The 24,209-nt window shown below is 32.3% G+C and overlaps 3 protein-coding genes across 4 annotated transcripts; 1 reads left to right on the top strand and 2 right to left on the bottom strand.

Annotated features, from left to right (window-relative positions):
- Window positions 1-114: 114 nt before the first annotated feature.
- LOC132621333 (pentatricopeptide repeat-containing protein At4g21705, mitochondrial) lies at window positions 115-2,979 on the bottom strand. 2 transcript variants are annotated; one of them, XM_060335557.1, is made up of 3 exons: window positions 2,841-2,979; window positions 2,092-2,334; window positions 115-1,420 (listed from the first exon to the last, which is right to left on the bottom strand). In XM_060335557.1, the coding sequence occupies exons 2-3, from the start codon at window positions 2,329-2,331 to the stop codon at window positions 155-157; spliced, it is 1,506 nt and encodes a 501-aa protein (XP_060191540.1). In that variant the 5' UTR covers window positions 2,332-2,334; window positions 2,841-2,979; the 3' UTR covers window positions 115-154. The 2 variants fall into 2 exon arrangements, with proteins under 2 accessions (XP_060191540.1, XP_060191539.1); XM_060335556.1 differs by lacking the exon at window positions 2,841-2,979 and having other exon boundaries at window positions 2,092-2,778.
- LOC132621335 (heat stress transcription factor B-2a-like) lies at window positions 2,872-5,764 on the bottom strand. Its single transcript, XM_060335559.1, has 2 exons — window positions 5,281-5,764; window positions 2,872-3,686 (listed from the first exon to the last, which is right to left on the bottom strand). The coding sequence occupies exons 1-2, from the start codon at window positions 5,569-5,571 to the stop codon at window positions 3,354-3,356; spliced, it is 624 nt and encodes a 207-aa protein (XP_060191542.1). The 5' UTR covers window positions 5,572-5,764; the 3' UTR covers window positions 2,872-3,353.
- Window positions 5,765-9,791: 4,027 nt separating this feature from the next.
- Window positions 9,792-13,344, top strand: LOC132622290 (pentatricopeptide repeat-containing protein At2g20710, mitochondrial-like). The gene is made up of 2 exons (XM_060336875.1): window positions 9,792-10,123; window positions 11,534-13,344. The coding sequence occupies exons 1-2, from the start codon at window positions 9,830-9,832 to the stop codon at window positions 12,686-12,688; spliced, it is 1,449 nt and encodes a 482-aa protein (XP_060192858.1). The 5' UTR covers window positions 9,792-9,829; the 3' UTR covers window positions 12,689-13,344.
- The last annotated feature ends 10,865 nt before the right edge of the window (window positions 13,345-24,209 follow it).

Below are 24,209 nucleotides of genomic sequence, written 5' to 3'. Positions count from 1 at the left end.
TCAAAACTCCAGAAGGAACAATGGAAGGAGGAACCCCAAAGGACCAGCATAAATTGTTCCGAACGTGGCAAAGACCGAGCACGGAAATATGTTTTTCACACACGTGCCAAAAACTGAACTAAAACAGTTATTTGGAATTAACGTTTAAGTAAATTCATACAGAACATTTAACTGTTTGAATCTCGTTGGGTTGTAATCCAAGTATCAACTTTGTTTCTTCATTTTCATCAATGTTATCAGCTCTCATACTGTTTAGAAGTCTTTCAACTTCTTTACCACCTGCTATATATAATTTTAGTAAGACATGATACATCTCTCTATTTACGGCGACAACAGGCCTCAGTGAATTAAAAAATGATTCAGCGTCATTCACACTGCCATTCTCCTCAAACCAACTGAATATTCTCATGATGCCCTTAGGATCAGGCTTCCAACCTTTCCTATCCTTCTTCAAGGACAAAGCAACTTTCATGCATTTCACAGCCCTCTCAAACTCACCTTTATCTAGGTAACCTGCTGCCAGTCTTCCCCAAATATTTGGTGTTAGTATCTTCCCTTTTGTAGATAAATCTTCAAGCATGGTCTCTGCCTTTTCATATAGCTTTTTATCAATATACCCTATAATGACTATGTATGGCACTCGGATATCATAACAGTTATCGGATGTCTCCCACTCCTTCAGCAACTGTTCCGCTGCTTCAAGTGTATCAAGTCTCACTAGAGCTTCTAACATATTTATGTAATCCCTATTTATGCACCTCTTTAGAGCACTCTTCTCAAGAAACCATAATCTGATTACTTCATCTTTGTTTCCCAGTCTAGAATACACAGAAATGAGGTAATTATACCCGAGCCCTTCTTTATTATCTATTTTCTCCTCCGCTTTATTGAGGAAACTGTTAGCTTTATCATTTAAGCCTGCTTTAACATATATATTTGCCACAGCAGCATAGGTGTTCCAGTCCATGACGATGTAGGATTGGTTCTCCATTTCATTTAAGACCCTCTCCATCCCCTCAATATCTGATTTTGCTCCATACGAATTAATACATATTCTGTAACTTAAATTGTCAGGACGTACCCCAATTTCCTTCATATGCCGCAGCATTTCAGGGATCCGTTCATACTCATCGGTTCTTGTGTACAGTGACATTATATCATTGAAGGCCACAGAAGATAGAGAAACACCTTCCTCCTCCATCCTCCGCAGATGTGTCAGTGCCTTTTCAGTTTGGCACTGCCGAACATAACAGTGTAGAAGAGCACCAAATGTCTTATCATTCTTATCTTCTTTGCTCAAGTTATTGAAGTAGCTTTCTGCAGCAGGAAACCCGTGAACCTTACCTAACAGATCCAGTTGTACTGCATGCTCGGTTGATGAAAAAGTGAAAATACCAGAATTCTTCAACCAGTCGGACGCCTGCTCAACAATTAGCATCAATAAATGAGGCATTCCATTTAATCACTACAAGGAACGTATATAAAAGCGGAAACAGTAGCTGAATGTCGCGGATTGTATCTGATAAATGAGTAGCATTTCCATAAGAAAGAAACATATCTTACCTTCTATGGGCAACAACCTTAATAATCACTTCTTATTTTAAGAAAATAATAAAAAATGTTTTTATAATGCAAATCAAACTGCGCAAAGTCTAAACACCAACATCCTAAATTAACAATGATGTGGGAGGAGAATCAAATCCCAGCGGAGGCTACAAACATCTCATCTGCTTAAGCCTTGGTGGACAAAGTTACCCGGTACCTATACTCGTGGAAGGTAGCAGGTACCCATGGAATAGTCCATATACGTGCAAGTTGATCCAGACGTAAACCATCATAAAAATAAAAAATAAAAGTCCTAAATTATCAACTGAGCAGCTTCACCAACAATGCCACGACACTAATAACAGAAATGATAACTAACCAGAATTTCTAGATTTAAAATTAGCTGCAAATATTTGACAAAAATTACAGAAAAGGAAATCAACACATGAAGGCTATTCATTTTACTTTCAAAAATCACAACTGCAAGAAACCAAATTTACTAATAGGTAAATAACCTGAGATAAATTCCGATAGATTGAGATGTACCTGGAGGGCCTGAGTGAAGCGTTTACGTTTGCGAAGATCAAGAATGATGCGTTGAAGCTCAGCAAATCTGACTTTTTTGCCCTTGCAAACCCATTCATCCAGCTCATTCGTTACGCTACAGTTGGGGTTTCCAAGTGGACTTATTTTAGAATAGAGTGTCGCTTTCTTCCCCTTGTCTGAATGGTAAAATCGACATGCTATTCCGGTTAGGCCTTGGAATATCCGGCGATTCAATTGCATTTTCTGCATGACAATTTGGGCACAAAATCACTGCACTGTGTTTTAGGGTTTTAGGAGTTTCGAGCGATTTCGAGAAAGAAGAAAGGAAGTTCCATAAATAGCATAAAAATATACAGGTGAAGGGTTCGCCAATCCAATACATTGCATTTACACCAACAAATTTTTATCTCAATTTTACAACTAATTTAAAATTCGATCTAATATAAGTATATTACTCCCTCGGTCCCAATTTAACATAACACTTTTTTTCTTTTTAATCGGTCTCAAAAGAATGACATTTTATCTATATTTAGCCGTAAAACTTTAATTTTAAACTTCTCATTTGACTCTTAAAGAGATGATGTATACATCAAATATCTATGTTCTTAAATTTTTTGTCTAGTCAAACTCAAAGTAGTAAATTTAGTCTGCGGTCAAGAAAAAAAAATGAACTAAACAATAAAAGTAATTACATAAGAAATTATCAGGTTGGGAGAAAGAAAACGAGCTTGACAGGAAATTTGTCAAACCTCTGAATCTGGTCAACAGAAATGCAAGAACTTCACAAGGAATAAATTGCCATAGATTAACATATATCAGATGTTAAGCTCATCTATTGAAAATTCTAGAATCAAAGTGTTGAAAAGAATCATCGGTTATGACCAGAACAACTAATTATATTTCCTATGACAAGCTCCCAAAATTTTGGGCAAGACTTGAAAGAGACAACTTCCAATTTTGTTACTAACAATATATTAGGAGATTGAGAGGGGGAGCGGGGTTAATTATATTCTCCCTTTTCCCCTTCTCTTCTTTTTTCTTTTCTCAGAGGGCTGGAGTCAGAGTGGTTATATACGCGCAACTAAAAAATTAAAATACAAAGCTCCTATTGGTGGGGTGGGGGTCAATTAATTATTTTCTCCCTTTCCAGACTTTTCTTTTCTTTATTTTTTTGGATTGTTGGGGTAGGAGATAATTAATAATACATGTCTGACTTAAAAAAAAAAAAAAAAAACAGCTCGACGTACAAAGTTCCCGAGCCTCTAAAACAACTTTCTAGTTTTAGTATGTGGATTTTCCACACATTGAGAAAGGCATTGCAGCAACTTCATTTCCAATGTTTTGAAATGAGCAATTTGCATTTGCAATTCCATCCTTTCCTTTTTCAAGTTTTGGTTCTCTTCCATAAGCATCTGCCTTGTTGTATTCTCTTCATTTCTAGCTAATAATGTTCTCTTTTCACAAGGATTTAAGTATGTAGGGAAGGCACTTGGTTCACATTTCTTCCTTGTTATTTCTGCTATTAAATGCCTGCACCCTTTTTGGAACTTTTCATGCTGAAATTCCCACCGTTTTGATGCTACTTTCTTGAATCCCTATTCATTTAAACAAAAATTCAACATTAATTTAAGGAAATCAAAAAAACTGCAAATATTCAGAGCATGACTTCAACAAGATGGTATTGATAGAATTCGTAGATGAAAAAGATTGCACGACATTGAACGTTGATCAGATTTCATAGTCTATATATATATCGTAGAGCTCTCTATTAATCTTCTCAAACTTGAAGTCAAATAGTGTACTCCAGTTATTGTCAAATAAGTTCGTCAAAACCGTAAGGCGACGATGCGATCAAAATTTGACTATGGACTAGCTAGGTTGTTTTTGTAGATCGGTTTTGACTTTCAACCAATTTGACTACCATTTTAGTCACTAGGAGACGTCAGTACAATAAATATATACCAGAATTTCAACAAAAATGAAATGAAAAAATCTAGAACCATTTTACCACTTTCTGATAGCAATTAGCAAGGTCATCTTTCGGAAACAAACGTTTGCCAATTCGACGGTGGTTAATTATGTGATTTTTCAATAAATCAGTGAAAACAACCAGAAGTTAAAGTAAATGGACTACAATTGCTAATTCATGAATCGACTTTGGGACACTAACGGGGACTATCTTCACAGACTTACTAATCCATATTATATATTGGACGCTAAAAATTTGGCAAGCATCAAATATTTATACCAAACTAATATACACATACTGTATGACAATTTTTCTTTTATTGGTATTTTAGCTAAGGGGAAAAAGGGTGTTGCGAAAAGACAACTTGAGTCGATTTGTGAATAACATCTCTCGGGCCTTGATTGTTCCAATAGCGGCGTAATTATTTTAGTATTTTACCGTATGGCACATTGTATATCTTTCATCCAATTATCTGCCCAAAATTATTATAGTAAAAAAGGGTATAACATTAACACGAAACGGCTTATTTGTTAAATTAAATATCTCCACATATTACTTGAAAGTTGAAACAACCATGCATTTCCCTCTACCGAACCAAGTAGATCAAAGCATACAATACTCTTTTTGTCCACTTATAAATTTCAATACAGAAGTGCAAATGTAATCCACTTCCCTCCAGAAAAAAGTTCCAAATAACAGACCAAACATATGGAAACAATACGTGTATATTCTACCTCCGTTCCACATTACCCGTCTTTTATTAAGATTTTGTCAACACTTTAAGAAAGAAAAAATAATAATCTTATTAATAGAGTTGTTTAAAACATTATATTGTACAATATTGATAACTTTTTCTTATCGCCTTCCAAATTTTCCAAAAGAAATGTAGTGTTGGCCACCGAAAAATCACCAACTCGTGATACTGAAACATCCACCAACTGGTAGTCTGAAAATATCTCAATTAACACGATCGGCTAGTTATAGTGGTAGCTAGGGTAAGGTCTGCGTACATTCGACCTTCTCCACACCTCACTCGTGGAATTACACTGGATTTATTGTTGTGATTGTTATTGTTGTTGTGCATCAAATTTTTTTGAACGAATCCAATTTATCAAATCAACTAATATTTGAGATACAAGAAGCATTTTGCTCATCAAAAAGGATAAATAAATGGCCTATGATGTAAATATGAACATACACATTTGTAAAGAAAGACTTACATAGGTATTAAGTTGTCTGATGAAACTGGAGAAATTGTTGTGCTTGAAATATTTAGGTAACATAAGCTCAGAAAACTCAGCTGGACACCACACAACAAATCCACTTCCCTCAGCATTCCATGAAACAACCTTACTTTGCTCCTTATAATAAGTATTATCTTCTTCTTGCTCCTCTAAAAGATCATAAGTTTTCGACAAGAAGGGGGCCGGGCACTTCGTCCTCGATGACCGTCCGATTTTCCGGCTAATATTCCGGTCATCTGCCGGTGCCGGAATAGCATTTGTGGCCATAGCTACAAATATAAGTTAATGGGATTTTTTTGGCTTTTGTTGAGTAACCAAAAGGTGTTCTAGTGCTTCTTGTTGTACTTATAATGTGTAAATTGTAAGTAATGACCTTCTTGGAAATTACTAGTGTTTTTAGAAGGGGCACGTTTCTTTCTATTTTATCTCTTTTTGTGGGCTTTCTTTGTCAAGTGCATGCAACTTTTAAAGTTCTCTAGACACAAAAGGCGACATATATATATTCAATCAGTGGATATTTTTATTGATTTTTTTGGTGATGGGGATATATGATTATCTTGACTAGAAGATGTGTAGAAGTTTCATGATTCTTGAATATAATAAGCCAAAGATACATGGAGTTTGGACACATTTGCCTCTTAATTGGAATTTCTTTTTAACTAACGTAGACGACCAATACTCATTCTTCAAACATGACCTTTATCATATTGCTGTCCTGCGTTATGTAATGTTTTGAATTAATTTTTGATGGATACTATTTCTGGTTATCTCTTTTGCAAGTGATTTGATAGGGAAGTTTCTTTTTCTTTACATTATTAAAAGGTAAAAGTTAAATTCGTAACAATGAAGGAGTAAGGTTGGTGAAAAAAAGAAGAAGAAAATAGGGTGCAGGTGCCACCGAGAGCTATGGTGAGATTGGTAAGATGAATAAGATCGGATAGCCAAAGATCTTGAATTTGAATTTTAAAAATAAAAAGTTAGCAATAATATTTAAAGCTATTATTTTCATGAGTCTTACTGCACGACAAAAATTTAAATTAGTCGGGGCTCAAAATGACTAAACATAAATGAACGTGGGTGTATTGAAAATGTGTGCACTCACTAGATGAAGTTGCTCCTCCCTTAATTAATAATTTCGGGTTCAAGCCTTGAGTATGAAATTTTTTTTAATAAGGAGTGCTATCCTCATAAATGAACCTTATTCAGTGCGAATCTAAATATAGTCGGAATCCAATGGTACGGGTAAAAAACAATGATAATGTGTGCACTCACAAGTGATTGGAATAAAATAGAAAACGGAAAAGGGCCAAAATTATCCCTGAACTTTGAAAAATAGTTCATCCATACCATTTGTTATACTTTAGGGTCAATTATACCCTTACAGTTATACTATAGGGTCAATTATACCCTTCTGTCTAACTGTTGCCACGTGGCATCATCCCAGCCCTTCAAAATTATTTTACCCTCAAATAATTTTTTACTCACTAAAATAACTCAATCCGACCCGAAATTTTTTTTTTCAGCAAAAATAATACGGATAATTTTTATATTTTTTTCTGGAAAAATTATCCGTATTATTTTTGCTGAAAAAAAAAATTCGGGTCGGATTGAGTTATTTTAGTGAGTAAAAAATTATTTGAGGGTAAAATAATTTTGAAGGGCTGGGATGATGCCACGTGGCAATAGTTAGACAGAAGGGAATAATTGACCCCATAGTATAACTGTAAGGGTATAATTGGCCCTAAAGTATAACGAAGGGTATGAATGAATTATTTTTCAAAGTTCAGGGGTAATTTTGGCCCTTTTCCGAATATAAAATGAAGGGAGATCTAAGCAGAAGAGCCGCGAGTGCTGACTCGGCTTCAGAAGAGTCTGGAAAGGTAATGTCACTTTTCCACTAAGTATTTTTTAGCATCTCAATGAATGGAAATCAAAACTAATTAAACTTCTTCCCACACTAGCATTCCCACGACCGCACGCAATTCATGTATTTCGTCCGTTTTATTTGACATCATGATAAAATACAATACTGTTGAAATATGTTATGCTGTGAGGGTTTTGTAGCTATACTTTCATATTATTAAAGGTAGAATAAATTATTTTTAAGATAGAATATATATTGTTTTTCTAAACGTAGACTTAAAAAAATTCTCACGTAAGATGAAACAAATAAAGCATATGTTACGTAGAACGAACTTCTCCCAGCACTTCCCATATCTTTTCTATAGTTTTCTTTTTTCCTTCCGTTAATATTATGTATTCTCATATGATATTATTAGTCGCAAATTTTCTTGAATTGTTTTGTAATTCCTGTTATATAAAGATGTATGTTTGTTATACTTTTCGAATTTATAGTTATGAAAAACACTCTATAGTCCTAGCTATAACACAAGGTAGTATATGATATCACGTATGTTCAGACAGTAGCGGAATCAGGATTTTCACTAAGGAAGTTCAAGATATAAAAACATAAACATACGAAGAAGTCAAAGGAGGTTCAACATCTACTATGTATACATAAAAAAATAATTTTAACCATATATAAATAGTGTTTATTTTTCCTCTGAAGGGGGTTGAGATGAACCCCGCGGCGCTACGTGGCTCGCCTCTGTGTTCAGACATGCTCAAGTCTTGTTTGATATGTTTATTTTGGATTTTTTTTTTTTTTCTTCTTCTCTATTTTTTGGTAATGAAATAACACGTGATGAACAATTAAGTATTTGGTTATGTTTGACCTTCAACTAATTCAAACTCCTTGTTGCGCTAGACTGCTCATTAATGCCTTCGGATCAGTTCATCGGGACAATTGAAAACCTAATTGGTCAATGAAACTTGATGGGAATTTAATGTTTTCAAATGCCTTATTTATATTTATTTTGTTTCATTTTATCTTTTAAATAGTTTGTTAGCTGACTTCATTTGACTCTGTAATTTAAATCTGTTACTTAGACTTTAGAGTCCAGATTTGCATGTGCAATTTGTTGGAGTTTTTTTTTTTTTTTCACCTCAACGTCTTCATCTAATATTCTTTAAAGTTCTTAAATTTCCGTGATGCCGTGCGATACATAAATTTCTTCAAGTTGTGTCAATAAAATGACAAATGTTCCTATTTAGTAATGCACATGTTTTTGTTCTATTATTTCTTTGGCATAATTTGGCTTGTTCCTCCATTAGTCATCGAAAAATACTTAAAATTAAAATGACCTCCAATTACCATTTTCTTTTATAAGGGGATCAATCAAATTAAACACTCATGTTACACATTTTTTGTTAAAATTCTAAAGATCAGTACTCCTGATACTTTGTTTGAACTCAAGGACAAGGTTAGAACTTCAACTTTATGATTGTCCACTGCAGTTTGAACAAGCATTGCTGTGAAATAGAAGTAGAGATTTTTTCAAAAAGGTCGATTGAAATAATATATTAATTTCACCTATAAAAGTTTCGGACTCCAACATAGTATGTTTGAATTTTGAGCTCCAGCATAGTATGGTAGAGTTTTACTGATAAAAGTTTGGCCTCCAGCACACTATACTGAAGTGTTTTCATGTTTTAGCTAAGCGTGCTTTTGTCGAGAAACTAAATATGAAATAATTTTGAGATTGTGGCTAAAACTTAATTAGTGGTCCCAAAAGTGGCTATTAGCCAATTTCTCCCAAAATAAACTACTCCAGGAAATTGCACGAATTATCCTTCAAATGGGACTGTCTTTAATTTTTGGCCATTAGCAATTGAACTTATGCCTAGTTTTGATATTATGATGAGAAAATATAAATTTATGTCCCGCGAAAAAGTTGTTTGTTATGAGGGCTAAAAATTAAAGACCAGCACAATACATGTCATATGTGCCAATGAACAATTCTTTGGTCCGGTATAATTTGGGGCAATTCGCAGGAATGTCCTTATTTTGGGGTGGTCTTTAATTTTTGTCCATTAAATTGATGGTCTTTAATTTCTTTTCCTTTGTTAGAACCCCTTTGTTTCGGGTTCGAATCCCCGCTTAGTCAATTTTTTTTTAAAAAAACCGCAAGGTAGAGTTTGGATTCGCAACTCTACCTCAGACAGAATTTTGCTACCTTCAGGCAGAGTTTGAAACTCCACCTTAAGGCAGAGTTTGCAATCAAACTCAAACTCTCCCTTAAGGCAAAGTTTTGCATTTAAAATTCTGCCTGAGGTAGAGTATTGCATGCAAAACTCTGTCTTGCGAATCTAAACATCTGCTTTACGAATCCAAACCTCTGCCTTGCGAAATTTTTTCTTTTTTCTACTGAGCTGAAATCGAACCCAGAACCTTGAGATATTAGGCGAAGGTCAAAAATTAAAGACCACCAATTTGAGGAACAAAAATTAAAGACTAGTGCTTTTGAAGGCCAATCCGCACAAAAAAATGTATAATTTGAGGTCAGAATAAGCTGGAATTCACTTTTCTTCTGACGTGGGCTAAATTAAAATGGACCGGGTCAGACATACCTTCTTAAGCCCACCTAAAACCCCCAAATTATTATTTCTTTCTTCCCTTCTCTCAATGAAGCTTTCTCTAATGAAGTTTTCCCTCTCTTCCTTAAGGAACCAAAACCCAGTACATTTTCACAGAACCATAATTATCCGTTTTTATGAAACAACAACATCGACTAAACAACATAAAGATCATAAGCGTGACTGGGTCTTTGCAAGAATAGCACCCTTAGGTAGCCCAGACTTGTCTATGGTTCCAGTACTCGAACAATGGGTTAAAGAAGGAAAACAAGTGGCCAAAACCGAACTTCAGTGGATTATCAAACGATTAAACAGTTACAAAAGATACAAACATGCCCTTGAGGTACATTTTCTTCTTCTTCTTTTGTTTTTTGTTGTTTTAGTGAGTTTTGAGACAGTACATCGTGAAAGAAACTGTTTGTTTTCTTTTATTAAGCAAATGACACACACACACACACACAAAAACTCAAATGAACCTAACACTCTGTTTGGATGGTTGTTACATATTGTATCCTATTATATTGAATTGAGTTGTACTGTATTATTTTGATGTATAACAACATTTGGATAGATTGTATCATTTTCACACATCAACAATTTGAAAGATAAACCCACAAGAAAAGTAGGATACGGGGTAGAGCTACTATAAAAAGGTAGGGTGAAGAATAGAATTATTAGTTAGATAACAAGTAAAGACAAAATAAGGTAACGACGCGATCACACCAAATTGGTCGTTACACAAAATGGGACTTTTCGTCTTTACATGACGATGAATTTAACGATACGATACAATAAAATTTAAGTAACAATCAAAACAAACATTGTATTGAAACTAACAACATAATACGATACAATAGGTGACAACCATCCAAACAGAGTGTAAGCCTTAATCCCAATTAGTCGCTACCGCAAATATGGCTCTAATATAAACTAGCTATTGCTGGAGAAACTTTGATCCCTATGTTGTTGCAATGTTTGTATTTAGGCTTTGTTGCGTTCGTATACAAGAGGTGAATCCGGGATTTAAACATAATGGGTTCAATATTTTAGATTTTTAGCACTAAACTCATTATACCTTTAAAAAAATAAAAAAAAATTGGTGAAGTCACTATACCTTTAAAATTATGGGTTCAGTTCTAATATTTATTGAAATTTTTGTAAGTTTTTATGTACATATCTATGCTCCGTTGTGGAAAACTATGGGCTCAGATGAACCTTTAGCCAAAAGACTACATCTGCCTCTGTACAAGTGCATGTTAGAAGTCACTAATGGGCTAAGGCGTACCACTCAAAAAGGCCTTGACGCTTTAAAGAACAGTGTTTTTGATTACTCGGTTTATGCAAGCTGATCGAACATTGGAAATATTAGTCTACAAATGTTGTGTACATTTATTGCTATGTAGTTGTGGTTAAGTCCGTGGGAAAAAATAATATGCCGATGTGTTATCCTTTGGTTCCTCCCTCAACCCCCCCTCCCCACAAAACAAAGGAAAAAGAAAATGAGCGCTTGATCTTTTGCGCTAATCTAGTAATCCTTAGTTCCATACTTCCATATGGCCGTTGTTCACTCTGTTAATTTAAGCAAAGGTAACAGCTAAAGAGCATAGGAATGAAGAAAATAGCTCCTCACCCTTTGCAAGATACGGCGTAGAGCCGAGATTTGTTGGTGTGAAAAGATCTGAGCTACATACTTATATTACTTCATTGTTGGTCTTCTAAATTTTCACCTTATCTTTTGTAATTTTGTGAACAGGTATCTCATTGGATGACAGACAGAAAATATTTCCCCCTCCAACCTGCTGATGTAAGAACACGAATTAATCTGATGTATAAAGTTAAAGGCCTAGAAGAGGCTGAAAAATACTTCAATAGCATTCCGCAGATATTGAGACGCCCGGAGGTGTATACCGCTCTTCTCAATTGCTATACCAATGAGAAATCTGTAGAGAAAGCTGAGGCCATAATGCAACAACTAAGAGATATGGGGTTTGCTAAGGGTACATTGTGCTACAATTATATGATGAACCTCTATTATAAAACCGGAACATGGGAGAAAATGGATAATCTGATGAATGAAATGGAGCAGAAAGGCATAAATTTTGATGAGTTCACACTCACGATACGGTTAACTGCATATGCTGCTGTTGGAGATTCTGAGGGAATGGATAGAATAGTAGCAATGATGGAATCTGATAAGCATCTCATTTTGCACTGGGATACTTACAGTATTGCAGCAGAGAAGTATTTGAAAGTTGGGCAGGTGGAAAAAGCTTTAGAGTTGCTGAGTAAACTGGACAGCATGATTTTGACTCGTCAGAAAAGTTATGGTGCATATAATTCATTGTTAAAACTATATGCGGAAGCTGGAAAGAAAGAAGAGGTGCACCGAGTGTGGGATTTGTATAAGCAGAACATGAGAATTCTTAATAAAGGTTACATTAGTGTGATGAGCTCATTACTGAAATTTGGTGATACTGAAGGAATTGAGAAGATCTTTGAGGAATGGGAATCGGAAGCTTTGTCCTACGACTTCCGTGTCCCAGATGTTTTGATTCACTGTTATTGTAGAAATGGTCTTCTGGGGAAGGCTAAGGCCCTAATGGACAAAGGAATGTCAAAAGGAGGTGTTCCATGGGTCACCACATGGTGTCACTTAGCAAATGGATACATATATGAAGATCTAGTCCCAGAGGCTGTAGAAGCATTGAAGAAGGCCATCTCAATATGCCCCCCTGATTATAAACCTAGCAGGGAGACCTTAGTTACATGTGTAAAATACTGGGAAAAGCAGGGAAATGTGGATAATGCAGAGGAATTTGTAAGGTCTTTAGAAACGGAGCATATCTTCTCAGCAGTTTTTCGTGACAAGTTGTTGCGCTTTATTAAGGAAGAAAAACTACAAACCTAAGTGACACAGCTTGTGTGGAAACAACAGATTTGAGCGACTCTCGCATGGTTAGGCCTGACCTACCATAGCTGTAAGTATGAACTGAAGCTATTAGGCTGCCTGGATACGGAGCACTTAAAGAGAAGTTTATTGGACGAAGATTCGTGTTCTTTGGGTTTCATAACTGAAAATAGCTGATATTTCTCATTGAGACTCACCTATTTTTTGTCTCAAGTGATATTAGGCTGCATATTCATTGGCGATAAGTAATCTACTGCAAGGTCACTCCTCTAGAGAGACAATATGCTTTGTTCTTAACATACATTGTGTCAATGAGCTTTAATTAAAGGCCAAAATTTAACAGAATGTGGTTGGAGCACCAAAGTTCCTTTCCTGAGCTTGTTTAAATTTGGTTATGAAGACAGTGCAAGAAGGTACATTACTTCGTTTTTCGCCATATGTTGCTATTGTAGTTTATGTATCGTGACAATCTTGTTCTTTAGAGAAGCTGAATTATTTGTCCAAGCCCACGGTGTGCCCCCTCCTAAAATAAAGTAGGGTCCATTACTTAAAACTTCTCTCTAGTTTAGCATATGTAATGGACGTTTCCTCTTGTTTGTGAAATATGTAGGACCTCCTTTCTTCGATGGTGAAAGTGATAGTGTTTACTTTTTGCATATTTTGAACGAAATACCCACCCTTTTGCACTGATTCTCTATGCTAGTTGGCCTAGGAGTTTAACTGCAGCAGCAATCTTGGACCAAGGACTGGGTGAATTCTTTCCTAGGCTCAAGTCTTGGCATGCAGAGTTTTCCGATACTTGTGCTAGCAAGAAATAGTAGGTACTCAATAGAATATTTGTGTTCACGAAAGCTAACACGAACAACACGGTTATTATAAACAAAAAATTGATTTCTATGCTATTTTTTCTAATTCCTTTTCAAGAAAAAGTAAATGAAAATCGGGAACAAAATGCACAGTATAAGCAGTGAGTGGTCTCATTAACTCTTGATTTCTATTACCTTTAGCAAACCACTTTAGAGAATGATAGTAGGGCACTGAGAGAAAACTTATCAATGACAAAAAAGAAGAGGTTTCTGTTGAAGGGTATCTGACGCCCTGAGTCAAATGGAATTGAAAGTCTTTTTTGATATTTCAAGATAGCATCTCACGAAGGTGCCGCTAGTCGGTTTAATCATGGAACGTCCAAAAAGTCTGGTCAAATACGAACATTATTATTAGAAATAGATGCCCTAGAACATGTTATTGAATTGAGTGAGAGGTCCATTTCTTTCCTACTACTGAACACGGAAATTGCGTAGATTGCTATGCTTGGGATTCCTTCCCCCTATTTCTCTCTTGTTTCAATGTTTCTCTATAAGCTGGGTATGTAAGGATCACAAGCTTTTAATATTTAATTTTAGTTAAACCAATAACAAAGTACATATCTTGAAAAATAAGAACAATTGCTTCTTGTTAATGAAAACTAGGTGAGGCAAAAAGCAAAGCTGTTCTTCTTTGAGACCTTACTCTTATCATGTGGCTTTTAAGATCAGAAGAAAGATTGTATTTGAATCAAAGATGGCAAATTCATTACAAGAAGTTAGGATACTCCTTCTGGTTGGCAAAACAGTGACATATCAACCAACCATTTGAGTGCTTTGAAAAATATGGCGTAAGAATTAGTAATCACATGATTAAGTGCAAAGCTTATTAAAATATAATATATCCTATTTTGGGTGGGCGAACTTAAATTATGTTGGATGTGACAAGTCTAATTAAGATGTTAAAAAGATGTTGATCACGCCATGATTTTCTCTATATTTGCCTAGCAGGCCACCGGCCCGTCTTATTTACTTTCTTTGTAATAATGAGCCTGTTTTGATGGGCTTATTTTAAGCGGCTTATAAGCTGTTTTCAGTTTATAAGCGCTTTAGATAAATTAAGTTAAATTGGCTCAATTATTTTTTTAAACTTATTTTAACCACAAAATGACTTTAAGCTGGCCAGTTAAACACTCAAAAAAGCTAAAAACAACTTATCAGCTAATCCAAACGGGCTCAATGTTAGGCATTAGAATTGCAACTAACTGGGCACGGAAGAAATTTATACAATTTGAGCTAAAAAACCTTTGTCCAAGTTAATATAGTTATCTTATTTTTTGTTTTCTTTTAATTCTTCTTTTTCTTTTGTTTTAGTTTTTTTATTACTATTTTTTATGTATTACTATTATTACTCAACTAGGAGTATTATTTTACTTTGCAGGTTACCTTGACGTAAAAGCCCTCGGTCTCAATGATATTTTCCGTAATACCTGTGCAGCCAAAATGTTAGCGCTTCAGCTTTTTTAGCTGTAGACCCCATTTGCTTTTCCTTATCTTCTGCATTTGTTTAGAATGTTTTTAACCTTCTGGAATCTGGACCCCATTCCTATTTGCCTGACAATTCATTTCTCTTTTCAAGCCAGTTAACTTACTCCAGTGGGATTAATTTTGTATATAAAATAATTTCTGTAGCAGACTTACAAATATTTGTATTTTTCCTTCTACAAAACTTTTGTACATCTCAGTAATATTTATTTGTGATACATCCCTATATGATTTTTACTACCTTCATGATAAAAAGGAATAAAGAACATTTGTTTTGTCTTGGGCTATAACAATTTTCAACATTTAATATTCTAAAAAGCCTTATTTTAGTTTTAAAGTTTCACTGAAACTGATGCATTTATTTTTTTAATTGAAAATATCAAATAACTAAAATTTATTAATGAAAATTTATGATAGTGAAATTATAAATTAAGGATAGAATGATTATTTTGTTCTACATCCATCTCACTATATATGGCACAATTACCATAACAAGAATTTCACTATGAAATTTAAATTTATTTTATTAACTCTCAAAGTTATGGATGGAATTTAGAAGTTCGAAATTTAAAATTAAAATTAAATAGCTTGACCCAACAAGAGGCGACAGTACTTTTATAACTTAATGTTGAATTTAATTATTCGTCACACAAATCATCCATCATTTAGTCTTAAACTCATAAATTAATAATAAATATCTAAATATTTTATTATTTTGTAAAAGATTATATAGAGAGATTTTAATCTTTCTAATGGCATCACTTTTGAATTTCATCCTAATTTTACATCCTTTAATTTACATTGAATAATCATGAAACATACTTTTAAAAAGAATTAGTCACCGTGTTGGGAGCACAGGCTTCATCTTTTGAATGCATTGACCCCACTTGAAACTTTTAATTGTCTTTTATAGCCATTTAGCAATTTTCTTCCCAATTTAGTTAATGATGGCAACATTTTGGGCGAGTATGATTAGTTGTTGTGAATGCTATGGTTATTTATGCCAGAACAGTTGTAAGATCTATCGATGGATACTAAAAGTTCATTCTTAATTTTGCACCAAAAAAAAAAAAAACATAAAAAGAAAGTATATATGAAATTTAACAGGGAACACTTAATCCAAGGCTTCAAATCAAGGTTTTAAACAACAATGAACAATATAGTTCTGCTGTAAGCAAGAGCAAAATCATCTTGTAATATAAACTAAAAGCTACTAAAGGAATAAGCTATAAACTAAAAGCTACTAAAGGAATAAGCTGCTTAATTCACATTGCAGATGTTATCTATCTTCAGCAGGATAAAATTTTAGGTTGAAGAAGTATGCACTCTATTTCATTGTAAGCTTAATTTAACTTCTATTTTAATCATTAGATTAATTTCATAAATAACTTACCATTTATATTAATTGGAATTCCAGAAATATGGGACAAAAATATATATTTGCGACTGTCTTAGCACAAAAATTTTAAAATCATGTAACATAGAGGACTATTGGACGATTGCTCACGTATAATAGTTGTTGGGAGCCTGGGCATAACCTCACTAGTACTATTAGTAAGAGGGAATGGGAGCAGCTTGGGGTCAATGTAAATTGATTGTTTTGCCCTTAATATTTAAGTTTATTCCATTGGTTCTTTTTGTGTTATTTGATAAATATTTCAAATTTTGGGGCCTTTAAATACCCTCAAAAGACTATGTTTATCTTTTTTTAATAGGAAACGGTAAAATATATCCCTCTACTTTATTTTATTGGCTAACTTAGTTCTCTGTTAGCCAAAGTAGTCAAATATACCCCGTCGTTAGACAAAATATACACATATACCCCTGAATGGATGGAAATCCCCAAATCAGCCAAAATTACCCATTTAAAATTATCAATGCCCCATAAGTTAGATCCGACCCGACCCAAAGAATAATTTCCCCCCACCCTAAAAAAATATAATTAATGTAGTTCTTTAAAAAAAAAAAAAATGCAAGTGATCGTGTTTTCTTAAATTTAAGCAATATTTCCTATGTTAATTAAGAAGAATAATATTATCGTAATGTTATGTGTTGTTTAATTTTAGCTTTACTTATTTTTCTTAATTTCTAAGCACAAAATTGCAGCGTATATTTTTCTTTTTAAAACTAAAAAAAAAACTATTTATCAGTAAAACTATTTTCTCTGTCGAAGCTAATTTCATCATCACGTTGAATGTTTTTCAGTTGAAAATAATTTATCAATTTTAATCATCGTTTCATTTTTGTAGAATCAATATATATGTAGCTTTTATTGATTTGCAAGTGTGTGTCTGTATTCTAATGTTTTAGTAGAAATTTGCGATGCTGAGAAGAAGAAAATATTATCGAGTAATAGTGCGATTAATTGAGTATGTGGTTATTACTACTGGTGTTATGTGTTTTTTAATTTTAGCTTTACTTGTTTTTCTTAATTTTAAGCATAAATTTGCATAGTATTATGTTAAGAAGAAACTAGAGAAGAAATTAGTTGTCTTATAATAGGAGGTTAATCGAATATCTTTGCAGTTTTACAAGTTAATTTCTGTAGTTTTTTTTTTTTTTGGTATATTAAGGTATGGGAAAATTATATTTTTGGGTCAGGTCGGGTCTAACTTATGGGCATGGGTAATTTTAGTTAAATGGATAATTTTAGCTGATTTGGGGATTTCATCCATTCAAGGGTATATGTGTATACTTTGGTTAATGGAGGGGTATATTTGACTACTTTGACTAATGGAGGGCAAAGTTAGCCAATAAACTAAAGTAAAGAGGTATATTTGACTCTTTTCCCTTTTTTAATATGCTTGTCAAACTGTGAGTTCCATCAAAGTTTCCCACGCCACATGTGCTTCCAGTCAAAGTGAATTTACAAGGAAAAGGGTCAAAAATACCCCTCTACTTTGAAAAAAGGTTAAACATATCCTCCGAACTTATTTTGGGTCAAAAATACTCCTTCCATCCTTAAAATTTTCAAATATACTCCTGTCTTGACGGAAATTTCCTCAAACTTCATACCTACATATTGGGGGAATAAGGGAATCTTATGCGCTATTATTTAGTTGAGTCGGGTTTAAATGATAGAGCGGGTTTAAAAAAGGATTTCAGATTATTTGGGGGGATAATTTCGGTCAAAACAGAGGTATATTTGAAAACTTTAAGGATGAGAGGGGGATTTTTTTACCCAAAATAAGTTCGAAGAATATTTTTAGACCCTTTTCCAAAGTACAGAGGTATTTTCGACCCTTTTCCCTGCAAAATACATAGATGAAGTAACTTTATTGGCTAGCAAAAGGAGTTACTATAGCTACGATTCAAAAAATTTACCTGTGGACTAATTTGCCCCTTGAGATTACAAAACTCTGCCTTGCGAAATTGTCTTTATTTTTTTCTTACTGGCCCGGGGTACGAACCTCAAACCTCATGGTATTAGGCGAAAGGGACAAAAATTAAAGACCACCAATTTGAGGGGTAAAAATTAAAGACCAGTGCAATTGAAGTGCACTCCGCACAAAAAAAAAAAGACTAGTTACTATATATAATAAGTGACAATGTAATGAGTTTTGTAGGCCTTAGTAAGTTCTCAACTTTATTGTTGGGGAGCTTGCTAACTAAATGGTTTGCACTTTCGATTTTGCCCTTGTATTTGATATTTATTGCATATGCCAAAGTATATTTTCAATAAATCAAGACACTTCTAAACCTATTTTGGTAATACATGGTCTCTCAAATTAACTTTTTGCATGTGGATATGTACTTTATCTATCCCATACTTTTACCCCCACTTTATTTCTTTATTACCTAGATTGCCACATTCAAGTGGGTAAATATAACAAGATTGAAATCCTTTAAAATGTTTCAAAAGTTGTCTAAAATGATAATGTCATACCTAACAGAAACAATTGTGACGAAGATAAGAAAATACAATAATTTTAAAGAACTCATTTACTGTTGAAAAAGTACTCTGTAGATGGTATTTTCACTTGGTAAATTTTAAAATTACTATTAAATTTTCCATGATCTAATTCATTAATGATATTTAATTTGTATTTTGAAAATATAAATTTATGTGTTATAATTTAACACAATTTTACAAAACTATTAGCTATGTTGCCACATTGAGACATGATTAAATTATTTAAATTTGGTCGATCCTAACTTATTTGAGATAACTAGCATGAGGTTATTATGACATAAATTTTACAAAATAATATTCCACTAAGACTAAGAAAAACGAAAAGAAATACCGTTTTCTCGTATGCATTTTTTGAAAGGAAAAGAAAGTTTAAATTAAGAAAAACATTTCTTATTTGATATTCTTAATTCATTTTGTTATTTAATTAGAGTTAGCATCTATTAAAATAAGTTAAGAGTTAATTTATTTTTTTAATTTTTAATTTTTAATTTATCTTTGTTTATAGTTAAGTTCCGTAAATCTCTCAATGAAAGAATAAATATAGCGTGTATAAATGTATTTAGACCTAGTCTTTAATCATCATATTTTACTAACATAAGCCGATGAGATTACGAGCGGCTAATCAATATATACAGAACATCTATTTTTATCTTAAATTAAAAATTATATGTGAACAAACTCATAAAATGCTAAAATGTTTTTTCAATTGACAATTATAGTTAGTTTGAAATTGTTTTACATACTTCAAATTTTGTTAGTTTACAAACATTAAGTTATATGTGCCTCTTTAATACTTATTTCCTGCAATACTTGCTTCCTCATAAACAATTCTTTTAGTAAGTTATCTAAGAAGCCGTTTGGACATGATTTGAAATCATGAGATGAAATCATGTTTGGACATGCAATTTGGATTTCTCAAGTTGTATTTTTTCTTATAGACATAAAAACCCCACAAGTTGTGAAAACCATCAATACTTTCTCAATTCTTCTACAATCTTACCAAATGAGCAATTCATAGTTCATAACAAAATCAATACGCTACTAGAAGGTCTTTCTAAAAATTACAACATCAATTGATCATACTTTAGTTCAATAAAAAGGAAAATTTAACATGAATAATAATGTAACTGCTCTTCAATATTATCCTCCCACATGGTACGAACAATCTCTTCATGCCGAGCATGCATTTCCCGATCAGATGACCGAGAAAACAAAAACATTGTTACATTTAAAAATCTTATTGAGTTTTTTTTTTTTTTTTTTTTTACAAAATATAATCTTATGGGTCAAGTTTTACATTTAAAAATTTTGAAATCATGATTTGAAATCCCAGATCACGCCTTTTTGGATGATTTGGGATTTCATTTCATGAGATGAAATCACATGTCCAAACGCATACTAATTATGTGGCCAACTTAAATAATTAACAATACATAATTAAAAAAGCAACCATATTAAATGAGTTGTCCCAGAAAAGAACGCAACACAAATTAGTTTTTTCTAATTAAAACTTTTATGAGTACTCTTTACCTTGATCTTGGGCCCGGGCTCAGCACGAGCTTTCATGGACTAGTATATATATAAGGGAGAATACCCATTTTGTTTAGTCCTCACATGATTTCTTTTGGTCATTTTTAACCCTAATGAAAGATTTTATGACTTTGTAACTCCTCAAACATTTTAGTAAATTATAAGAACTTTAAGGACTTTTACATACCACTAAAAACAATGATCTCATGAAAAAGATGATAATGGACCCCACAAAGCACAATCATACATATTTGAATTAAAACATTGTTCTTGTAATATTATTTCCTATATATTGATGCTATTTACCATTTCATTTAATATATTAAATTTTTATTCCTCGGATTAAAGTAATTTATTTATTTATTTATTATTTTCTCCTATAATTTATATCGTATATGCTGTCAAAAGTAATTAATACAGATTTCACTCACGGTAGGATTAAATTTTAGATTAAAAGAATAAAAAAAATAACTTATATCAACAAAAATAACTTATGTCATTGTTAGATACTTTGAAAAAAATATATAAAATATGTAAACTATAGTCCTTCTGTCTCAATCAAAAAATGAACTTCTAAGAACGGTAGTTAATTAACCTAATTTTACTTGTGCACAATTTTGACATGAAATTTACTTAATATTTTATTATTTAACAGATGAACTATTAAACATTATTTTCATATATCAACTGAAAAATATTTGAAATTTGTTTTAGTTAAACAAAATGTAATTTGATTGCAAAAGAGTAATAATACTAAACAATTGCAAGAAAAAAAACACTTTTTGCAAATATATGGCATAATAAATATTCTATATAACGTAGGATAAATTAATTATTACAACTAAAAGTTCACAAGAAGGTTCAAAATTTAGAAAAAGGGAAAAAAATGTTATTTCTTAACATGTATCTTTTGGAAGGAAAAAGAAAGCTTAAAGTAAGAATAATTTAAACTCATTGACTTTTTAGTATTATTTGTGTGATTTAATTTGAAAGAACATCTACAAGAGTATCTTGCAATACCAAGACTTTTAATTATTTATATTTATTTAGAAGTTAACTTTATTGATTTCAATATTGTAGCATTATATATTTTTGACATTAGTCAAATAGAACATATTTTTTGCCAATATGTGTTCAATTCAGATAAACATATGAAATTAATTTTACATATGATAAAACTCAATTTGAGTCATTGGAGATTATAATCTCAAATAATTTCAATAAAATAGAAATTAGTAGAGCTTTTGTGCATGCATTTGTTTGATTTAATTATTTTGAATAAAAGTCTAAATTAAACTAAAAAATGTTCTCATTTAACTTTGAGATACCTTTTTGTACTCAAATATTTTAGAAGTTTTTAAGTGTCAAACTGACATTACAAAAATAAGAAAGTAAGAACAGATTTTTTGAAAAAAAAAAATTACAAATTTAATTTTTCACTTTAGTTAAGCCCGGTCCAACTGCACTAGTGTGTATATATAATTATATATATATATATATATATATATATATATATATATATATATATATATATATATATAATATTGGGCCCGTGCACAGCGCCTCTAGTGGTACAAAAGAGAAAGACCTCCTTGGTGACATTTGAAATTTATCCCGATTGTTGTTAACATGTACATAAACTTACTACAATATGAGCCCGTTTGGATTGGCTTATAAGTTAGCTTATAAGCTGTTTTCAGCTTTTTTGAGTGTTTGGCTGGCCAGCTTAAAGTCACTTTATGCTTAAAATAAGCTCAAAAAAATAATTGGACCCATTTGACTTAGTTTATCTAAAGCAGCTTATAAGCTGAAAACAGCTTATAAGCCAAAAAAAATAAATTGGATTACCCCAACTTATTTTTTTCAGCTTATAAGCTGCAAACAGCTTTAAGCTGTAAGTCAATCCAAACGGGCTCTATGTCTTGAAAAGAGTCTGCAAATGACTTAAAATTAACATAGTTATATACCAGCCTGCCATTCTTAAAATCGTCATTTCCTATTCATACTATTAAATATGATTATTATAAAATGAAGCACACATATAGGCAAATAAAAGAAGTGTTTTGGCCCGCACCTTTATACATTGGCATCTTTTCCCCAGACTCAAGACAATTATCTCTACAGTATTCTATCATTTTAGGGGGCCCTTACAAATAAATTAGGGGGACAAAGTTCCTAATAATTGTTTCAAATAGATATGATTATGAATAAATAAGCAACATGATAAGCCTTGGACACGATATGTTCGGGACCAGAGGACCAAACAATCAGTATTGTCTGCTTTATAAACATAGATTACTACTAATGGTTATTAATCAAAAGGCTTCTCCTCCAAATTCAACCTTTTAGTTGTCCTTATTGCTTATCTATTTGAGAGGGTGACGTGAAATGTACTATAACTTCTTTTATACGCCTCATTTTCTCCTACTATATATTGCTTTAGTGGCTTAATATTTTTTGTAAAATTTGTCAGTAAATTTTAAATGAACATTTGTTAGCAAATTTTAAGTGAACATTTGTCAGTAAATTTTAACCATTTGTTAGCAAATATTAAGTGAACATTTGTCAGTAAATTTTAAATGAACACATAAATTACGATATATTACAATTGAGCACCCGAACACATGATAATATGTTTCTATTAGACATTTTTTATTTAAATTTTAAAAATAATTTTGCGTGTATTTTCAAATGTCTATTACATAGATAAGTTAACTACTTAAAATATGTCACCTCCTTTAATATATTCATTAGTCTCAATAACTTGTAAATCCTTAGAATCGTTCCAACTATAACTGATGTGTATAATTAAAGAGAATGACATATTTTATGCCTGTATTTCTAAATATTACATAATTTTTAGTTTTCCAAGCAATAATAATATTCACTCCGTCCCAATTTAAGTGTCTTAGTTTGACTGGGCACGAAGTATAAGAAACAAAGGGAGACTTTTAAATATTGTGGTCCTAAATTAAAGATGTGTGCAGTCTTTTAAATCTTGTGGTCTAAAACTTGCTAAAACTTACTAAATATAAAAAGAGACACATTTTTTGGGACAAATAAAAAAGAAAATAAGACACTTAAATTGGGACGGAGGGAGTATCAAACAATTGTAACAAAAGGGAGAAAATCATATTTAAGGTTTTTGAGTATCATTTTTTTCTTTTGTTTGGGGGGGGGGGGGGGGGGGGGGGAGGGGTTTAAAAAAGGATTAGACGGTGTCTGTTTAGCATAGGGACACATGATTAAATTAAGCATGAAGCGTTGAAGCTTTATTTTTGTTTAAAAAATGATTAGAATGTACATTTTATAAAATAATGTGTCACTTATAAACTAACAAAAGGAAGAAATGTCATTTCCTCATCACATAAGTTTTTGGAAAACAAAAGGATTTAATTATATTAAGAAAAGTCAATTACTCTTCATATTTTCATTGTAGTTTGTATATCTTAAATGAAAATAACATCTATTAACAACTCATCGAAAGAATAAATGTAGCATATATAATTGATGTCTCTTGAACCAAATTATTTTTCTTCTTTTTGAAAGAAAATGTTATAGTTCATAATGAATGTTTTTAATCACACAAATGTTATAGCTAAGTTGGATCTCGAAATTTCCAAAGTCTAAATCTAAATTAAATTCAATAAATAAATAATGCTAAAAAGAAGTCTAAAATAAGTCGTTATTCAATTTTTAAATACTTTGGATGCAATTTTAATTTTTGGAG

The sequence above is a fragment of the Lycium barbarum genome, chromosome 12, assembly GCF_019175385.1.
Source record: "Lycium barbarum isolate Lr01 chromosome 12, ASM1917538v2, whole genome shotgun sequence".
Lineage (NCBI taxonomy): Eukaryota > Viridiplantae > Streptophyta > Magnoliopsida > Solanales > Solanaceae > Lycium > Lycium barbarum.
Note: the sequence above shows the minus strand (reverse complement) of the source record. Positions and strands in the feature narration are given on the sequence as shown.

Bases quoted from the DNA above. Each gene is read 5' to 3' on its own strand.
- LOC132621335 (XM_060335559.1), bottom strand. From the start codon at position 5,571: ATGGCCACAAATGCTATTCCGGCACCGGCAGATGACCGGAATATTAGC. The intron at 3,687-5,280 runs GTAAGTCTTTCT...TTAAATGAATAG, and splicing joins TCAGACAACTTAATACCTAT to GGATTCAAGAAAGTAGCATC.
- LOC132622290 (XM_060336875.1), top strand. From the start codon at position 9,830: ATGAAGCTTTCTCTAATGAAGTTTTCCCTCTCTTCCTTAAGGAACCAA. The intron at 10,124-11,533 runs GTACATTTTCTT...TTTTGTGAACAG, and splicing joins GATACAAACATGCCCTTGAG to GTATCTCATTGGATGACAGA.
- LOC132621333 (XM_060335556.1), bottom strand. From the start codon at position 2,340: ATGCAGAAAATGCAATTGAATCGCCGGATATTCCAAGGCCTAACCGGA. The intron at 1,421-2,091 runs GTACATCTCAAT...ATTGTTGAGCAG, and splicing joins GCTTCACTCAGGCCCTCCAG to GCGTCCGACTGGTTGAAGAA.